The sequence below is a fragment of the Plectropomus leopardus genome, chromosome 2 (genome assembly GCF_026936395.1).
Source record: "Plectropomus leopardus strain MGB_pleo_1.0 chromosome 2, ASM2693639v1, whole genome shotgun sequence".
NCBI lineage: Eukaryota > Metazoa > Chordata > Actinopteri > Perciformes > Serranidae > Plectropomus > Plectropomus leopardus.
In genome coordinates, this window is record NC_142177.1 from 35,487,842 (window position 1) to 35,508,585 (window position 20,744).

Here is a 20,744-nt window from a genome sequence, read left to right on the forward strand (position 1 = left end):
AGTAATCGTGTCCTGAACACTGAATGAAGTCACACTCCCTCTGTGTGTGTTGTAATCCGAGCTTCTCTGTTCCTTGCATCGACGGTCCGGCCGCGCGTGCATGTTAGTGCATGTGAGTCCTATGCATGTAGACCACTGGCTAGCAAACTGTGCCCACTCTACACTGTGCTAATATGGCAGTTACAGCTGATATCTTTTAGGACATATCTAAGATTTAGGACGTCTCAAGGATTTTAGGACACGTCTCAGACTTTAGGATGTTTTTCAGATTTTGGCACGTTTCTAGGATTTTAGGATGTTTGAAGAATTTTAGAACATTTCTATGATTTTAGGACATTTCTTGGATTTTAGACCATTTCTGGCACTTCAGGATGTTTCTAGGATTTTTGTCAGTTTTCAGGACTTTAGGACATTTCTAAGATTTTAGGACATTTATAGGATTTAGGATGTCACTAGGTTTTAGGACATTTCTAGTATTTTAGGAAATTTCTCGAATTTTAGGAAATTTCTAGAATTTAGTACATTTCTTGGATTTTAGGATGTTTTCAGGATTTTAGCACATTTATAGGATTTTAGGATGGTTCTCTGATTTTAAAACATTAATAGGAATTTGACATTTCTAGGACTTTAGGACAATTCTTGAATTTTAGGACATTTCTAGGGTTTTATGACATTTCTGGGATTTTAGGACGTTTCTTGGCTTTCCTTTTTTGCCATGATTGTATTTCATTTGTTATTTACAACATCTATTGCTCGTCTGTCCGTCCTGGAAGAGGGATCCCTCACTATCCTCTACCGCTCTTCCTGAGGTTTCTTCCTTTTTTTCCTCCGTTACAGGGGTTATTTTTCGGGAGTTTTTCCTTGGGTGATGTGAGGGTCTAAGGGCAGAGGGATGTCATACACTGTAAAGCCCTCTGAGGCAAACCATGTTTTGTGATAATGGGCTCTATAAAAAAATTGACTTGACTTGACTTAATGTTTTACGGTAAATCACACATGAATAAAATAAAATTTCAATAAAGTTCCATAATTTATTTATTTTACTTCAAATGTGCAACACCTATGGAGCCCCTCTGGTGACATTAGATGAAAAAAAAATAATGCGTGGCCACGCGTTACTATCTCGTGGCCACGAGACAGTTAATGTGTGGTCACGAGATAATAACGCATGGCCACCAGATAGTTATTGTAGTCATCCCATGCCATCCCATGACTGTTGCTTTTATCATGGACAAGTTTGATTTAATTTCATTTTATTTTAATATAGGAATGAATTACAATGACATACTTAAGTCACTTGCGGCAAGGCATGGAGTAATTCTTAGCAAGAGACACTTAATTCGGCTGCTCAAAATGCATGGGCTTAAACGCAAGGAATCTCGTGGCCACAAGTTATTATCTCGTGGCCACAAGATAGTAATACGTGGCCACGCATTATTTTTTTTTCATCCAATGTCACCAGAGGGGCTCCGTACAATACAGTTTTATTAAGGTGCAGTAATTCTTCATGTCACTGTCTTAACTGCAATATTTGGTTAAACAATTCAACTGCAGCAATCCTGCGTGCAATTATTCAAATATGTAATATTTTATCATTTTCTGGATCACATGCCGGAACAGCAGGGGGCGGCAGTGCGAGGGGCGCAAAGCGCGGTGAAACCAAAGAAGAAGAAGAACAACGAGGAGGCTGTGTCGCTGCTGTATCCGGGCTGTTTGTAGCCATGCACCTGAACTAGGAAGCTACTTTATCTGTAATTAAATACAATTTTTTTTTAACATAACGTGAGGAAGAATATACCTGAATTACGGCGGTGGATGTCACTCTGAGGTGAGGCTCTCAGTCTTGTTGTGGTTTTCTCTAAACGACGTAAACAGAGAGAGTTAAAGGAGGCTAACCGGAACATGCTAACATGTCAGTTGGTCTCTGTGCTGGTATGTTACCGAGTTTATCAATCACAACATCGTCAATGATCGCCAGAGTTAAACTGTGTCACCTCACGGGTTAGTTTTGGGTGATGAGTTTGTTGTGACATTAAATATGACGGAGGGTTTTAAACGCCGCAGGAGGACTGACGGTATTTCTTATGTTTATTCAGAGATTAAATGTAACGTTAACTAACATTTACTCAAGTACAGCACTGTGCTGAAGGACCGTTTAAAGTTATGTATACATAACTTGAGTAAATAAATGTTTGACACTTTATCCTTCTTCTGTAACACGTCAGATGGAAATATTGTATGTTTTACTCCATATTTACATGACAATTACACGGGAAAAAGTATGATGTGTACATATTTTAGCAGTATTACATTATTTATCTACCAAGTAATATATAGAGTATCTAGAAGTGGTTCCACATCGGAAAAACTGCAACATTTACATGCTACTGTATTTGTTAATGATAAAAAACAGAATGATATAATATTCTACAATAGGGGTCGACCGATACAGGTTTTTCAGGGCTGATACTGATATTAGTAGTTAATGAGACCAATAACTGATATTTGGAACTGATATGCATTTACAATAAAAATGAAAATCTTTGTCAATATTTAGAATTTAAACTCCAACTAAAAACTTTCAACCGCAAATACAGAAAGTTCTCAGCAACTTATTTTTTTTTATAAAGTCAAGTGAAAATGGAAATTAATTATTTTTTTACAAAGTTAAAGTTCCTCACATGCTGATACTTTCTTTGCACTTTTTAATTAATTGATTTTATCCACAATTAATTAAATAAAATGCTGATACAGATAATCGGCAAAATCTGTTAACCCCTGATCTAAAATAACATGAGTCATTCTGCATAATAAGTACTTTAACTTTTGATCCTTTAGATAAAAGATAAGAGTGACTTTATTGTCACCCATCTATATACAATGCAGTAAATTATAGAGGAATTAGATTGTGTTTCCCTGGTCCAAAACAAACAGTGATGAGGTAATACTCAATGTAACTGAAGCCAACATTCAGACTACATATAAAATAAAAACAACAAGTTACAAAAACAAGTACAAAACATGCAGTGCAAAAGTAGAAAATATAGTAAACTAACTACTATTCTTATTCCAAAACTACAGGCAGTGGTAACAAACATTAAAACATGTAAGAGGATTTTAAACACACTAAACTTTTGTTGACATGAAAGGATTCTCAAGTCTCTATATTTGAAATAAGAAACAGGCAAGGTAAATGTATTTATGTCACACATTTATACCCAAAGTTCTTTACAGACTAGTCACCCAATCACAAAACACGCCCCAAAGGGCTGAACAATATTGATTTAAATTCAATTTAAATGTTATCTATCAGGCCTAATATCACAAATCAAAATTTGCCTCAGAGGATGTACATTTATTTTAGTTATATATTTTACTTCAGTTGATTTAAACTCGTTTTTTCAGAGGTATCAGTGTATGACTCATAACAGATCTGAACCACATGTGAATTTTTCTTGTACAAAAATTCTCAGTAAATGCCACACACTCTTAATTCATACTCGTGCTTAAAAACAAACCTGTTTGTATGAGCGGCAGTTGTCTCCACACAGGAGAGAACAGCACACACTCACAGCAGACTCTCATCATTTTAGGTTGCATCAAATAATCATTTGCAAAACATCAAACCCTTTTAATCAAGTTATGATAGCTAGCTGCTTTATGAATGGGCACTTAGCATTTGGATGACTTCACAGGTGACATCATGCTCCTGGAGCTCGCAGCAGCTGAAGATCGACACGTTTGACCGAGAAGCCGCCGTCACTGCTGTCGTCATGGGGACGACGATGAGCGAGCCGTGTATCTATGACAAACTGTCCGAGAGCATCGACATCCTCCGCCAGTCGGGTTACCGCTATGGCATGTCGGAGAGGGAAATCGAGAGGTTCATCAAGCAGGTCCTGGAGACCAACGAGCCCAGGAGAGAGCCTCCCCAGTTCCCCATCCTGAGAGCCACCATAAAGGTCAGGCCTGCTAACGCAAATAAAACCTCTAAAAGCTAACCTGTTGACTCTTTGTACCAAACATGCAGGTGAAAGCCTGTTAAATATGAAGATTTGGCTGCTTTTTCCGGTTTGTTATTGTTGTTGATTTATTTTTAAGGTGTTTTTAACGTCTGTCAGACAGTGATAGACCCTTTTTTGAGGCTTCGGTGCAAAGGTTCTTCTTTGTGTTTATTCTGTGGAAATGATCTCTTTGTATTATATTTGTCCACTGCAGCTCAAAAAGAAAACATTGCAGGAATTTGTCCTAAAAATCATGCCAATATGGTCAGAAGGGGCAAGAGAAATCTCTAGAAATTTTTTTTAAGATTTTTCAAAGATTTTTCAAAGCATTGAATCACTTGCCTGTTGTAGAGTGCACAGAGCGTGAGGGTTTATTCAGGCTTTGTGTGTCCTGAAGGACTCTCACGTCCCTGTTGTCCTCACAGTTTGTGGTGGCGGTGGGCTTCCTGCTGGTGGTGGTGCTGGCCTTCACGTACCCTCAGAGCGCCCCCCAGCTGGGTCTGGTCAACCTGGGCTGCTACAACTGGTCGTCCCCCCTCAGCCACGTCCGCCTGCTGTCCCTGCCCATCGCCAAGAAGTACAACCTGCAAGGTGTGAAGCATGAGCACACGTTTGTACGCTTACAGTTTTAAAATGACAAAGTACTGGGTATCTAAGGATGAAAACAATCAGGGTTAAAGATAATATTTCATATCGATAGATGAGACTATACATCGTCTTAGCTATTGGATATTGTTACATCGTGATATGGAATAAATGGTGTTTTTTTCCTGATTTTAAAGGTTGCATTACAATAAAGGGAAATACTTTCCTCAACTTATTAGACAGTTCTTATTTTAATACTTGCCTTTACTCACTTAATCATTATTTCTACATTACTAATGATTATTGATCAGAAATGGAATTGTGTGAATATTTTTTACCAATAGTCCTCAATAGTTTAATAGTCCTACAATATTATCAAATCAAAGAGGGAATTTGATTAAAAAAAAATTAAAAATTGTCAAGTTTGATTCTTTCTCCCAGTTCTAGCATTAATTAACTGCCTTTAAAGACGATATATATTCAAGATATAACCCTAAAATACCGCAATATAATTTTCAGCCCATATTGCCCGGCGCCAAAAACAATAAATGATTTGTTACTGTGCGTGCGCTGCAGGTTTCCATGAATGGTGGAGCGCCGGCTCTCTCAGGCAGAATCTGGTCAACTGTTCGGGCTGTGCAGAGATCTCCTCGGTGCTGGAAGTCCCAGAGAGCCTCAGAGGGACGGTGACTCTGCGACGGGGGCCGCAGCTCGTCCTGCTGAAGGTCAGAGGTCAAACCCAGCCAGGGTCTTTGTCTTCCTGTCCAGAATCAGATGAGAAAATGAAACTTTAGGTTAACTATTTTCATTGTCGATTGTTGGCTGTTTTCTCGATGAATCCATCAGCTGTTTGGTCTAAAAAAATGACAGAAAACGGTTTAAAATATCAGTGTTTCCCTAAACACAGGATTATCTCCTCTAACGTATTTTCTCAGCAACCCAAAGATGTTCAGTTTACTGTCATAGAGGAGCAAAGATACAAGGAAATATTACAATTTTAAAAGGTGGAATAAGATCATTTTTACCCCTTTTTCTTTAAAAAAAACACAACTAATCAAACTGATTTACTGATTATCAAATTAGTTGTCTAATAATTTAATAACTGACAACTAATGTATTTCGATAAATGGTTGCAGCTCCATTGAACACTAATGTGTGAGAAATGTCTTGTTTCGTCGTGCTGGTGTGTGCAGGGTGGGGAGTCTCTCAGCGTCCAGCGGCAGCAGCTTGAGGAGCTCTACCTGGCCCATTCAGGCTCCATGTCCATTCTGCTGGAGGAGGACGACGGTCTGCAGAACCACAACCTCGGACTCCCCCAAGGACCCGCCAACTTCACTCTGCTCTGGTACACGTTTCTCTGAGTAGTCGAGGTCTTTGTTGGTCCGTCCAGGTCTGAGGAACCCAGACTTGACCTGCAGCGTAAAAACAGTGGAAAAATATTTGAGGAAATCTTTGCAAAAGATGTGTGCTATTAAACAACAATTGCAGATATTAAATTTGATTGAAAATGATTATCTTCTGTCTGTCTAATGACAAGTTGGTAACAGATTGTTTTATTATTGGTGCCAGAGGTCAAATCTGACTGAACAATATGAACTTGTGAAAATTTCTCCTTATCTATATCCACCGTTACAGAAAACATACGCAGTAACTCTTTAGTAATAGAAGACCGCGGTATTGATGGATGGTGACTGTTGGTGTGTGATGTGTTGTCGGTGCAGGAGGTTCAGCTCTGGGACCAGGGAGAAGGTGCTGAGGTGGCTCTTCCCAAAGGCTGAGCTCTGCCCGCTGCTGGACAGTGCCGGGACCATCGTGCAGCGCTGCCTGGTCACCCACAGCACAAACTCTCAGAGTAAGGTGAGTCCAGACGCCCACACTGAGAGACTGAACAGGAAAACAGTTTTATCGTTACCGACAGGAGCGACGCACAACACTACAAAAGTAAGAACGTTTCAGAAAAGTTGAACGCGATGTCGTTTTCTTAAATGTATTTTAAACATGTAGAAAGTGCAGATGGACTCACTCACCACAAATGAGCCCTCAGTCTCTGCTCTGACTGTGCTGGTCTGTGTTTCAGGGTGTCGGGGTGTTTGGCTGGCTGGTGGTGGGCGAGGGGTTACCGACTGTCCGGGTTCTGCCTGTTCAGCGCTGTCAGAAACACTGCAGCTCCTTCAACCTGTGGCTGACACCTGGAGACATGGGTAACACCTGCCGCATCTGTTTTTAATCCACAAACATCTTTAACTTTAACAGAACAAAAACTTCCCAGTGTAAAAATAAACTTTGGTCTTGTGCTACACAAAAAATAACTTTCGGGCTCCAGAGATACAGATTACTTGTGAAATACCACAGCAGATAAAATTTTATACAAGAAGAAAAAAAAACTTTTTCCCCCACTTCACATTCAGTAAATAAATATATGAATAAATATACTTGTCATTTAGTGAGTGTTTTTTTTTTTAAATTATTATCTTTGCACAATATAATAACGATGATGGAACAAGATGGAAAAGGAGTGTAACGAGTGAATAATTCTGTCTGATATCAGGCAAACAGCACATTTCTCAATAAAATACATAAATCATGTTATTTTCTTGTGCACAGAACTTAATAAAATGATGATAACAAAAGAATTATTTCACACATTTCTAAATATTTTCTGCAGTTAAACGGAATATTTTATTCTGAATCACAACTGCTTTCTTTTAAGCATCAAATGTGAAAATGTCTACATTTGTTTTATTATATTACAAAAAAAAATAAATGATAAAGCTGCTGACACTCTGACCTTTGACCTTTTGTAGTGTACGCTGACCCTCGTTACTGGCAGATGGAGCTGTTCCCCGGCCGAGGCCAGAACATCATCTGCGACGGTTCGGCCTTTTAAACCTCCAGAGAAGTGAAGGAGGACAGAGTTCAGGACGTGCAGATCGGCTGTGAATGTCGAATTTTCGGAGCTCGTCGGCCTTTCTGTGGCCCCGCCACGCTGATGCCTTATAACCCTCCGGCCTTTTTTCTGACGCACCCGTCCGTCCAAACTGGACACCACTGCACACATGACTTCATTTTGGGAAATAAAGGGATCCTGCTGCAGGTTTCTAGGGTGGAGGTCAGAGGATCGAGAAGTGACTTTGTGACTTTGTCCTCGTGTAAAACAGCAGAGTCTTTAAACAGTTCTCGGATGTTCTGGATGTGCTGTGCTCGTGCCATAGCTTCAAGCAGATCTATAGCAATTAAAAGAAAAATGAATTTATGAAATCACCGGGTGTCTCTCTCTGTCAGAAGGTAGTGAAACACTGTTGAGTGCGTTGGCATCACACTGGTTCCAGACGTCTGAATCACGGCCCAAATCTCTGCTGTTGCGCCAGTTTCCGTAGTTTAAAAAAAAAAGTACAAATCTCCCCTCCGTCCCCGACAAAAAACACCATGTCAGTCAAGAGAAACAACGTTCAGTGTCATTATCAGGGAGCCTGCAGCTGCTGATGTTACCGTACACTTACCTGGTGCATACTCCACTCGCATTTAGTCATCTTATAACCAAACTAAGTTTAGGATCACAGGGAGCTCTGGCTGATGCGTTCATCCAGTCAGTGAGCACTCGCTCCTTTTTGCAATGCATTCTGGGAGCTTTGTAGGGATTTCATAGTGTCTGAACTTGCTGGATGTTCACTACCTCCTGTATTTCTGAGACACGCCTGCAGCTTCACCTTCTGCTCCTCATCTGTTTTTATTTTAATTTATTTTATTTTATTTTATTTTAAAAGAGCCGGTTCACCCAACTTACAAAAACAACAACTTTCTCTGCAGTGATATCTTGAACATGATGTCAACGAGGTCTAATTGCACATAATTGTTATTTTTATTTTATTTATTTTTTTTTACATATGTTATAATTTTTTTCTTTAAATTAGTATCCAGGCTTGTTTGTACTGCATGGAAAACATGATTAGAAAAATAATAGATAAAAGTAGATGCTGCTTGTGGACAGCTTCCAGAAATCACACATTTAACTCACACTGAGATAATACACTAGTGCATCCAACATTATTACCTAAAAATGTACAAAAACAACTGTGATATTAAAAAGTTAGATTTTAAATGCTGCTCACTCTCTGCCAGCTGTAGATTGATCAGTTGAGAACATGAAAAACTACAGCTGAGTAAATTTACCTGTTAAGTTATGTCAAACTTCAACCTATCTCGACTTAAAAACTGCAATATGATTTGATTGTAAAGGACTATAAACTTGGAGGTAGAATCTATCTTCAACAGGGTTGTATACTGACAAGAATCTGGCGATATGATACGTATCATGACAGTGGTTACGATTCGATATATTATGATACTGTAAGCAAGACAATGTATTTTGTGATTTTTGTTTTAAATCTTATTTAAGGAAAACTGTCAAAGTATAAAGAGCATACCGCCATATGCATAAAGGTTACCTCTGCATTTGTATTTATCACAGTCGCTGTAACATTAAACACTGTAACACTACTTTTTGTGCAAACTGAGAAAAAGAGTTAACATTTAACACTTCATTAGTACAAAAACAAAAGTGCACTCAGGATTATTTAGGTAAACAAATAAAGAAAATCGCTATTTTTTTTGAGAATTGATTCAATAATTTCAAAACCTTTATTTGAAATAGTTTCTACCCCAGAAAACTCGCTCCAGTGAGCTCTGTAGATTATCCAGAGGGGGCGGGCAGATATCTCAAAACCAAATCTATCCACTCTGACTGGAGAGATTATACTACAGACTACAGAGAATATGTATTTTTGTAATTTGGGTGAACTGACTCTAAAACAAGCAGTTACTACTGAAACCTAAAAAAGATTTTTGTTATATTTTAATATTGCTCATCAGCATCAGACAAAGCTGCTTCTCTAATTTCAGTGTTGTTATTTATTGTTATGATTGTATGTATATAAGTTCAAGCCATTAATATTTTAATATGTTGATATATTATTAGACTTTAATCGCTTGTGGTTATCGGTGCAGACAGTTAACATCAAATCAACTTCAACAGATTGTTTTTTTCTCTTTCCCCCAAAGCATCCCAAAATCCCAGAAGCAGTGGATGATTTACTTTGTGCATAAACAGGGTTTCTGTTGGTTCTTTAAAAAGTCTAATTAAGATTAAATAAATTTGCCAAAGTTAATGTCAAATCTGAGTTCCGGTGTTTGAAAGTCCCTCATTTTGTTTCAGTGTCCCAAAACTCCAGTTTGGGGAGCTTAAACAAAGTTTGGAGGTTAATCTTTTAAATGTTTGCTTTACAGAGAAATGTCAGTTTTAAGGGAAAATTAAAAATTGTCATGTATTTGCTTCCATCTGTGTGGGATTTTTTTTTAAAGTTGTTTGAAGTAAAGTGGTTGAAAATGAGGCGAGTTTGTTTTGTTTTATAAAGTTGCTTCATTTCGCAAATTACTTTATGACAAAAGGAGAAAAAAAGGTCAGGTCCACCGGTTAATAAATTGTAATCTCAGAATTACTTAATTTTGCTGCTGAGACCTGTGAGGCTCTATATTTTAATGAATTTGATTTATTTTTTCTGCAGAAATTCTAAACTGGGAAATTTTTGTTCCTGTTGGAGAGACTTTTTTATCATCTAATTATTTTAATATAATAATTAATATAATATATAGTAATATAATTTGACTTCATTTGACTCTTTTTTAAAATCAAAGCCCAAAGACTAAGTTAAATAAATAACTTGTTTTGATAAGTCGACATATTTTTTCATTATTTGTCATTTATGTCACACAGCTCAGAATATGTGTTAAATGTTCTGTACATACGATGATCAGAGCATTAGCGGTTAACACTTGACTGCGATTTAGACTCCAACAATTAAAATATATCAAAAAATACCTGTCTCCTGTGTCGGGTTCACACTGGACACAGAAGCATCACAGAGCACGGCAGTTTTCCGTGGAGCACTGCCCGCCTCCTTTCAGAGCCTGCGTTGAGTGACGGGGCGGTTCACACTGGACACAGCCGGCTCCGTGACAATTTTGGCGCCTGGTCTATTTTTTTCTGTGAGTGATCTGGCCAAAAAACACATCAGACACATGCACGAGCAATCACAGAGACACAAACACAGACAGAGTTCTGCACGTGATCAGAAGGAGCAGAATCGCCGCCTAGCTGTGCAGAGAAATGCACTTCTAGTTTTACGGCCAGTAGACTGCCGACACAACAACTACCATTAACATCAGGGTGCTTCGTCTGCAGTGTGAACAGGCGTTAAGCTGCTAAATATTCCACTTTCTTCACCAGCTAGTCCATAACTTACCAAATAACAGCACTAAAAAAGGCCAAAAAGCTCCATAGTCAGTTAATCCAATAGAAATATCAGTCATTAAGATTAGTGCAGCTTTAAAATTTACATTTTACACCAGTCTAAAGTCGAAAAAGTGTGACCACAGTAGCTATAAACAACAGATAAATCTTTATTAGTCTTAACATGAATATTGTGCCAACAGTAAAAGTACAGCAGTAACTCAGAGTTTGACATTAAGCAGGTTTGTAGCTGATTAAATATTTATGTTTGTTATGTTCCCAGTTAATGGACAGAAGGTACTGTGGAGTCTGGAGTGTGCCAGCAGAATAATCAGAAACTCTTTAATAATAATTAATAAATGACAGGTATTTGGAAACTTACATTAAATTCATTCAACACAAACAGCAGCAGAGAGATAGCTGTGCTGTCTCTCTGCTGCTGTTTGGACTTCAGGCGCTCACACCTGTTCAAATTCCACTGAACTGTCTGTGAGTTAAAAAGTACTCTGGGGAGTTTTTGACCCCTTGACCCCCAATAAAGCAATGTTTTATGACTGCGACACTAACCTAAAGTCGGTGATAGTAATGAGCCAACAAATGCAGAGAAGACTGTTTGCTGGTAAACATGAATGTAAACAATGCATGATTTAAACTTTTTAGAAAAAAAAAATTAGGGGAAAGAGCGCACTTTAGTTTTTTTTGGATATCAAGGACACAAAGTGTATTTTGGTAAGAAATACAGTAAAATTTAAAGCAGTGAGAAATTATCTTTGAGATGGAATATGCAAACACAGTGGTAAACAGAATATCATTACAATTAGCATTACAAAACTACATATAAGTTAATTAAAAGCCTTTGTCAGTTATTTCAAAACCCAGTTGTTAACTGTTTAAAGACAAATATTATAAGCAATAACAGAAATAACACATAAAAAATTAATTGGCATATTAACTTTAGAATTTTGTATTCATTATTTTAACAAAAACCGTATCAATTTGAAATGTGTATATTAACTGTTTATAGCTAAACACAGTCAACATATAAAATGATTCTGTTGGCACACTGCAGCACCTTTTACCACAATGTGACGATCATCAGGCTGCTGATTCTGCAGAGCTGTTCAGTTATTATCAGACCAGTTAAAAACCCACTCACCAGCGCCACCTACAGGAGAGCAAAGCAGAAGTTCAGTTCATTAAGTGAATAGAGCGCTTTGATTTAGGGGAATAAGATATCTGCAATATGACCATGGTCTTTGCAGTACAATAGTAGATGTATATATAGTGTAATACTCAGTAGTATTTACTGAAAACACCCTTAAAAGATGTAATGCAGCTAACAGAAAGCACAGACTGGTAACTGATTTCATAAAAACAGTGAAAATAATACCTCATCCTGTGGGCTGCACAGACTGAAAACTCTGTGCTAGAACAAATATTTGCTCTTTTCTTACAGTTTAATAATCTGAGAGCCCATTTCAACAGCAATCTTTTTTCATATGACCCCTGGTGGGGTCTGAAGGAAGGGGAAGCAAAGTGTCCAACTCAAAGTAAAACATGACGCTGTTTAAAAAAAAATATCACCAGTTTTAAGGATATAAAGTGCAGCGCTGAAGTGGACAAAGTCACCGAAGGACTACTGCAGTTTGAGGGAAAAGTGCAAAGCCTCGTATTTCAGTCGAAAGTCATTTCACCCTGATTACATTATTACAAAAAAAATAAAATCTTCTCTCCTCCCGTTGTATCATCTCTCCAGTCACTTAGTCTGGTTTGTCTCTAGTTTGCTCTGTGTATTATCCAGTGTATCAGGGACTCTATTCACAAAAGAAAGGTGGACGTTGAATTTTTCAGCGGTCGTGTTAAAGGGCGGCTCCATTATTTTTTGATTTTATTTTAGATTTTTCTTTACATTTTGTGGGTTTGTTGTGTATTCAAATGTTGCCAAATGAACAACTCTATTTTGGTGCATTTTTTACACACTGTTGCACCTTATTTAACCCTCAAACAATTATTTTATACTTTCCAGATTATTTCTGAATTGTAATGAGAAAAATATTAGTAGTAACAAGTAATCAGAATTGAGTACAGAGCACAGTAAACAGCCGTCATTAAAAATAAATAAACTACAGCTGGAAAATAGTTAAATGTATTTGTTTATATCAACATTGGTGAAATGTAACTAAGTACATCCATTACAGTACAACTACAGCAGAATGACAGATTATTAGACCCGGGGCTTTGTTTTCATTAGGCCTACTGTTATTTTTGAAAAATATATATAGCCTATATATTTAGATCTGGGGCTATTTATAAAACATTTTAGGTTGAACCTTCAGCCTAACAACATTACTGGGAGGTAATATTAGAAACAAAAAGACAACACAGTTGGAGTTGACCTTTGAATGCTGTAAGCAGCAAACTGAATTCCACACCGCCATTGTTTTAGGCGGAGGAAGAAATCTCTAAATTTAAACAAACTGAATCCAAACTATTTGACTGGATAGATTCCTCTACGGGGAATAGACTTTATGTTTTTGGGTGTGCTGACCCTTTAAAAGCCACTACACCAGCTTTAAAAAGTCCTTATAAAAAGCCTTGAAACGTGATTAGAAAAGTGGAAATTGGTGTAAAAGCGATAGGACGCTCTGCAGCTGGTCACGTTCCTCCTGCCAGCAGCGGAGACGACTCGAAGGCCTCACGTTTGTGATGCGACGCTGAGATGCCATCGTGTGGCCAGGTGTCGTACAGGTGGCTGCTCTGCAAATCTGCCTCTGCTCGCAAATTTATTTTCTTAAGAAAAAAAGAAAGGAAAAAAACCATAAAAAGTTAGAAATGTTGTTTGTTTGTCGACCCAGATCTTTGACTCATTTTACAGTAACTTAATAACATCATTTTTGTTATGAAGAAAGAAATTTAAATTTAATGATAATTTATTTCTATCAAACCATACTTTAATCTTGCTCATTTTCTTTGGTGATCTTTGGTGGTTTCTCCAATAGTTGTTTTAAAGTCTCCCCAGAACAGAAAATATTCGTATCAATGGCAACAATACTAACTTCAGCACATTGGATACTTTTCATATATCACTGATATATAAAATAATCTATTTAGGGCCCAACACTGACCCCTGGAGCACACCACAAGGAATGTCCAAAAATGTTGAAAAGAAATTACCTGACTTCACAAACTGTCGTCTCTTACTTAAATAACTTTTAACTGAATCTAATATCATACTGCTGATACAATACCTTTCCAGTTTATTGACTAATATGTCATAGTTGATTGTATCAAAAGCTTTTTGGGGACCAATAAATACCCCAACTGCATATTTTCTTTAATAATATCTTAAAGAAACAGCTCAACATTTCTACAGTCTTATGAAGTGTTCAGATGGATATAAATCTCATGGGTGTTAAGTAGCTTAGTATAATGAAACAGGTAGCCTGGTTCAATATCTCAATAATTAACAAACAGTATGTTGTTCGTTTAACGTGAGCCCAAACAGAAATGTAATCAGTGATATCTTGTGGTTAGATCATTTGTCTGGTCCTTTACAGTAAATATGAACAACAGAAAATGAACTTGAGCTTCAACAGCAGCTGTGTGGGTGAAAAGATGAGACGGACTACCTGAAAGTCTCTGATGTAGGTGAGGAAGAAGCTGATGAAGGAGAGGGCCAGAGACCATTCAGAGATAGTGCTGATAATGTGAGCTGTGTATCCCTGAAAAAACCCACAAAAAACAAACATCAATGTGATGCTGCAAAAAGCTGCGATACCAAACAAAATGTAAGATGATTTTATTTCAAAAAAGCACTTAGTATAATATACGGGTGTGTGATAAGTATATATTATGGATACAACTGTAAATATTTACATATAGGTATGTGTATGTTGGTACATGTACGACAAGCCTTGACATTATATAGAGCAGTTTTGCTAACAGTTAATAGTAATCGCAGGAATATAATTGTTTAATTATGAAATAAAGAGGTAGGATGAAATAAGTTTCTATCTCTTTCTACTCCCTTTTGTGTGTAAATTGACAAAATCTGTGGGTGGAATTCATTATGTCCTTTTTTTCTTCCTCTTTTGTTGATATGTTTTTAAATACGTTTTTTGTTATATTTTACATGTTTAAAATAAATACATAAGTCAATAGCTGCTTGTGTTTACACGACATTTTAACAACTGAGAAGTTATAAGTATGTTTATATTCGTCCAAACTTATTCATTTTATCTAACCTTAATGTAACCAGAGAAACATCTTGAGATTAAAAATCTCTTTTTGATAATGTCCTGGCCAAGACAGGCTGCAACATAATTTACAGACATCATAAAACAAAAATATAATATCAACTTTGCAACTCTAAAACAAGCATTACAAAACCCAAAAAGAAATAAAAAGGAAATTACTACTAAATAACCCTAAAAGTATGTTAATATATGCTCTAGATAAACAGGTATCATTTTTGGCATCAGTACTGAAACTTGGATATCATATTGACACAAGTATGAAAAATACTGCAGTACTGACCGTCTCTCCAGGAGTCCAGTGCAGTTTGTTCGGTACGTCCACCCCCGGCAGACTGCTGTACATGATGACTGATGATACAAACACTGACAGGAGAGGACGCCGTTAAGGACCACAGCTCACATATGGCGTTAATAAAACAGGACGTGTTCCAATATGCAGGTGATAATCTGAGTCAGAATAACCAACATACCATACATAGCTGCCCTTTTATTTATTCATCCATGCAAACAGCGCACAGTGTTGGGGAGTAAACTTTAAACAGGGTCCTCACACATTTTCATGGACACAATGTCCATTATTTTACATGACTTTTCAAAGACCCGTGATTTTTTTTTTTTTTTTTTTTTGCCCCACCAGCCCGGTGTTTTTTAAACATATCAGACTCAAAATGATTCAGACTCTTTTCAAATAATATTTCATCTCACAGGCATACAGGGAGGAAGAGTTGAACTGTGGGAGAAAAATGCAAGTGTAGGTGAACAAAACATCGTCACACACCTGCACATATTTGAGCTATGTTGGTTGGCAGCTTGAGAAAAATTATTTGCCGTTATGTTACACGACCTTGAAGGTTGTCCGTGGAGAATTATTACAATATCTTTATATGCAAGGAAATTTCATGCCTTTTCCAAAACTTTCAGGGACTCTGATTAATTCCATGACTTTTTCAGGCCTGGAAAATTTCATCATGAAATTCTATGACTTTTCCAAGTTTGTAATGACCGTGGGAATCCTTTACAAATTTAACCACATTTCTTGGTAATATTTGTGTCTCTACTTTCCAAATCATCTAACATGACTTCATCAAACCTTTAGAACCGAAAAAACTTTGCTCGGTAATCATCGTCTCACTATAACTCTGCTCCTACTGGCTGTTGTCTAGATCAGCTCTGGACTCAGTGTTTCCAGCTGTCACAGGGTTAAAGGATACTGCTGATAATGCTGCTCAGAGTCCAGACTCCGACACCGACGCGGACCAGGTAGATCCGCCTGCTGTGGATGTGAGGCTGCATTTTCAGCGAGAGCAGCGTCTGAACCAGGATGTAGAGAGCCCCGATCCCGAAGGTCAGCACCGCGCCCACCAGGTGCATGGAGAACACTGTGGTCTTCTGCTCACACACACACACACACACACACACACACACACACACACACACAGATTCACTACCTACATGTTCAACTCAGCACACTCTGTACAGGTGTGAACTGATCCAGGACCAGCAGCGCTCACCTGGAAGTTGGCGACCACGCACATCCCAAATGAGCTGATTATGCCGAGCAGCAGCCCGAAGCGGTTCAGTCTGTTCAGTTTGAGCTCGCCTTCATCGAGCAGAGCCTCCACCTGTTTGTAACGCACGTACACTGTGGCCATACCTGCACACACAGTTAATCAACCAATTAAAAAATTTACAAATGCAAACATTTTGGCTAAAATCCCTCAAATTCAGTAAATAAAAACAAGGAAGCAAACCATATCATCACAAGATTGACACAATTAAGTCTGATAAAGAGTGTGTGTGTGTGTGTGTGTGTGTGTGTGTGTGTTACCTAAAAAAGCTGACACATCCAGCATGATGCCGAACACACACCTCTCTGGTGCCATCGTTCCCGTGTCACTGCAACGCACAACAGTCATGCAGAGAAGAAGTTAATTCTGGTGTCGATACTGATGCTAACCATGCAGCTTTTGTCTGCATCAGAATCCAAATAAATTCAAATTTCTCACAAAAATTAGAAGCTGGTTATTTATTCTCCTGTCAGAAATCATTGACACGTTTTTTTATGAGTTATTAGTCATCTGTCACCGCTGTCACTGCATGTGTCTGCAGGCTTCCCACACATTTTTATTAGCAAATTTCAAAGATTTTTCCATGACTTTCTTGGATTTGTGATCCTTCCTGTTAAGTTGCACTGTCACGACATTATTTTTCTCTTATTCAAATATGTCAGACTCAAACTGTACTTGAGCAGAAATCTAACTAGCTGGCAAACATACTGGGAGAGACAGGATGTGGGGAGAAAATTAAGACATACCTGATGGTTAAGAAGACATCACACATTTGCACATTTCAAAGCTTTGTTATGTCAACAGCTAAAGAGAATAAATAAACTGTTGTTTTTCTTACAAAGGATGTTATTCACGGGAGATTACTGTGAAAAGCTATTTTATCACACTGAACAAATTCAATGACTTTTCCAATTTTTTCCATGACTGTGGGAACCCTGTGTGTGTGTGTGTGTGTGTGTGTGTGTGTTTTCAGACTCAGACCTGATGTAAGGCACCAGAGGATCCACATGTCTCAGCAACACCGCTGTGATGTAAGCGAAGACGAAGGACGCCACTGTCCAGATGACCAGAGCAGCGGGCAGGAAGCACAGACCCTGCTGAAACCACCACATGGCCCCGTCACTGTGAGTGTGTGTGAGTGTGTGTGAGTGTGTGTGTGTGTGTGTGTGTGTGTGTGTGTGTGTGTGTGAGTGGGCTGCTGGTTCACTCTGTCCTGTAGACAACACACAAACAGTGATACACACATTAATATATTGACAATATTGATATTTTATTGATTAGTTGATGGTAAATACTAGCAGGATCTCACTTTTCACTTTGTTTTTAATTTTATGGCAGAGTGAATCTCTTTGAGGACATCATCTTGGACTGTGATGGACATCTTTTGCCCATTTCTTACATTTAATATAGTTTGATGATTGTAGTAGTTGGTTGATTGAGTAAGAAAATAGTCTGCAGATTTTACGATCAACAGACAATAATTTAAAAAGGCAGGTGTGGTTACCCGTCTAAATGACTCAGGGTGGTGAAACAATTGGCAATCAACAATTACATGAATTACACAGAAAATACATTAAAAAAATACATAAGGAAAGAAAAACAGTGACATCTCTGCCATATTACTAAACATCAAACATGTCTCAACTCATAAAAACATTATATCAAGATTATTTATATCAAAATACTTAATACTGATATAATTATTTATATCAAAGTTGTATTAAATTGAGGTTAAGAGAGAACAGAAGTAATCTTCAATACATACAAAGAGACACCTGAAAAACAGATCAAATTCCAATAAAGGAAAAAAGCATACTTCAAGTAAAGGAGGGTTAAAGGTTGTCATTATTATAACTGTAGAGTATTTTAATATCTGATCTGTCGCAGAACATCAGTTAAAAACTGTCAGTGGAAACTGAGTAAAACTTGAAAAAGATGAAACTAATATAAACAATTAACTCATTAGAAATCTGTTCATGTGACTTCCTGAGAGTTTTAATTAATAACAGCTGAGCCGAATAAGACTCTCCCCCAAACAGGGTTCCTGCAGTTTAGGGAAAGACCTTTTTTAAACGCCGCTCTGAATTAAGTTTAAGACCAATGAACTGAAGACAGACAATTTATATTTATCCCAAATGGCTATGGTGATATAATCTGTGACATGACTTTTTCAGTGAAAAATTTAGATTAAAACATGTAAGACAATGAACATATTATGTGATCATAAAATTATCTCTTTGGGCTACAAACCGAGGTGGGATATATTTGGCATTTCTGGATGGTTTTCTTGGCAATTTTGTGTTTCTCATTCTGAAAAATATATATTGATTTTATGATGCACAAAAATATTATTTAAAAAATCTATATATTTTATATAGATATTTTATATCTATATATTTTTCATGAGCAATTTTAAGACTAATAATTAATTTAAGGCAATTTAACACCAATGTAGGCCTTATTTTTTAGATTAATGAATCCAATAAGTTCTGTCCATCTACAGGTCTCACCTGAGACTTGAAATGTTCACTTTACATTGTTAAAAATGAAATGGTACAGTGTGAAAACCCGTTTAGAGAAGTGCCAGTGCTCTCTCTGGGGAAGTGAAACAGAGAAAGTCTAAGAAAAGTATATAAAAACAGCTGTTTCACTGTTACTCTCGGAGATAGAGAACCAGTCCCACTCACCAAAGCCCATTAAAAAATACGTAAATTTTAGCTTTTTCAAAAAAAAACAAGTTTACGCGTTTTTAAAAATATCATTCACATCAAGAGAAAATATCAAACACAAATCGATATACTTAACGGCATACACTGAATTTACACACACACTTTAACAACAAGCACACAGCAACATTAAGCTAACGGGTTGCTGAATAAAGACGTTTATGAGATTAAGTTAACTAGCTAACGTTAACTAACGATGACATCCACACACATCAGTTTAAATGTTAACGGTTGACCGTTAATAGCACACAGCCGTTAAACCGAGGAAACCGACAAAAACTCGGTTTACAGCTCAACATAATGACACTCACGTTATCAGAGTCCTCCAGCGACCATATTCTTCCTGCTTCAGCTAAAGTCCTTTAAACGCGTCTTTCCACACTCGAGTCTGGAGCTTTTACATCCGTCAAAAGTCATCAATCTTCGGCGTCCCGTCCGGGTGAAGACAGCCGGACTCCCGTTTACAAAATAAAGTTTTATAGTTGTCGTCCTCACACAGCTTCAGCACAGAGTGAATAACGCATGCGCAGTTTAGCAACAAAACAAACGCATGGGATCTTTCTGTCCTGAACGCTGCCTCTCAGGAGAGACTGAAGCAGCACGCGCTTAGTGGTTTAACCAGGGCGTCAAACATACGGCCCGCGGACCAGAACCGGTCATCCTAAGGGTCCAATCCAAATCCTCTAAATCTGAACCAAATCCTTAGTTGTCTTTTTGTAATAGCTGGGTACTTGTCACTTTCTGGTTTTATCATGGGAACGTGTGTTTAAGTGATTTCAGCACTTATTTTTACTGTAACATTTACCTAATTATATTTTAAATTATTTATATATTTTATCTTCTACCATTTTTGAAAAATATGTATTTATTATATTTTTAATATTTCCTCCTCTATTTTCAACAATGACCCCTCTTTTTTTTGTGAAATATTTCACACATTTTCTATTAAATGCTATATTTTATATTATTTAAACTATCACTTTAAAACTACAACTTTGATAAATGTATCCAAACAATGGTAAACCACAGGAGCGGGATTACTGATCCTCCTCTGGCCCTCCTGATCATGTGGATCAAACCCTTTCAATTAATAAAAAATAATAATAAAATAAAAAAAAAAATACATATATATACAAACTAAAAATAGAAAAAAAACTATAATACCAATTATCATATTTTACACTGATATAAAATTATCAGAAATTTTAAGCACATTTCTCTTAATTTTCAGATTTTTTTTCAGTATTTTTAACTAATTCCTTGCAAAGTTGTGGATTATCTCTTTATTCGTTGTTCATTGCATTCATCCCTTTTTTAAA

At 37.3% G+C, this 20,744-nt stretch overlaps 2 protein-coding genes and 1 long non-coding RNA gene across 3 annotated transcripts; 1 reads left to right on the forward strand and 2 right to left on the reverse strand.

Annotated features, from left to right (window-relative positions):
* Window positions 1–1,669: 1,669 nt before the first annotated feature.
* On the forward strand, window positions 1,670–9,923 carry c2h6orf89 (chromosome 2 C6orf89 homolog). The gene is made up of 8 exons (XM_042509600.2): window positions 1,670–1,828; window positions 3,696–3,962; window positions 4,430–4,595; window positions 5,166–5,314; window positions 5,783–5,934; window positions 6,311–6,446; window positions 6,667–6,790; window positions 7,394–9,923. Exons 2-8 carry the CDS (start codon window positions 3,774–3,776, stop codon window positions 7,474–7,476), a joined length of 999 nt encoding a protein of 332 aa, XP_042365534.1. The 5' UTR covers window positions 1,670–1,828; window positions 3,696–3,773; the 3' UTR covers window positions 7,477–9,923.
* On the reverse strand, window positions 4,449–7,510 carry LOC148190272 (uncharacterized). Its single transcript, XR_015774903.1, has 6 exons — window positions 7,378–7,510; window positions 6,617–6,806; window positions 6,234–6,473; window positions 5,831–6,001; window positions 5,150–5,349; window positions 4,449–4,588 (listed from the first exon to the last, which is right to left on the reverse strand). It is a non-coding gene; the product is annotated as an uncharacterized LOC148190272 (long non-coding RNA).
* A 1,102-nt stretch (window positions 9,924–11,025) lies between the features above and the next one.
* dram2b (DNA-damage regulated autophagy modulator 2b) lies at window positions 11,026–19,966 on the reverse strand. The gene is made up of 8 exons (XM_042510564.2): window positions 19,737–19,966; window positions 17,681–17,912; window positions 16,960–17,027; window positions 16,643–16,785; window positions 16,343–16,520; window positions 15,412–15,494; window positions 14,505–14,597; window positions 11,026–13,665 (listed from the first exon to the last, which is right to left on the reverse strand). The coding sequence occupies exons 2-8, from the start codon at window positions 17,809–17,811 to the stop codon at window positions 13,531–13,533; spliced, it is 831 nt and encodes a 276-aa protein (XP_042366498.1). The 5' UTR covers window positions 17,812–17,912; window positions 19,737–19,966; the 3' UTR covers window positions 11,026–13,530.
* Window positions 19,967–20,744: the final 778 nt, after the last annotated feature.

Coding starts and splice junctions, on each gene's coding strand:
- dram2b (XM_042510564.2), bottom strand. CDS start 17,811: ATGTGGTGGTTTCAGCAGGGTCTGTGCTTCCTGCCCGCTGCTCTGGTC. Junction 16,786..16,959: donor GGATGTGTCAGCTTTTTTAG/GTAACACACACA, acceptor CTGTGTGTGCAG/GTATGGCCACAGTGTACGTG. Junction 14,598..15,411: donor ACTGGACTCCTGGAGAGACG/GTCAGTACTGCA, acceptor GGGTTTTTTCAG/GGATACACAGCTCACATTAT.
- c2h6orf89 (XM_042509600.2), top strand. CDS start 3,774: ATGGGGACGACGATGAGCGAGCCGTGTATCTATGACAAACTGTCCGAG. Junction 3,963..4,429: donor TCCTGAGAGCCACCATAAAG/GTCAGGCCTGCT, acceptor TTGTCCTCACAG/TTTGTGGTGGCGGTGGGCTT. Junction 6,791..7,393: donor GCTGACACCTGGAGACATGG/GTAACACCTGCC, acceptor GACCTTTTGTAG/TGTACGCTGACCCTCGTTAC.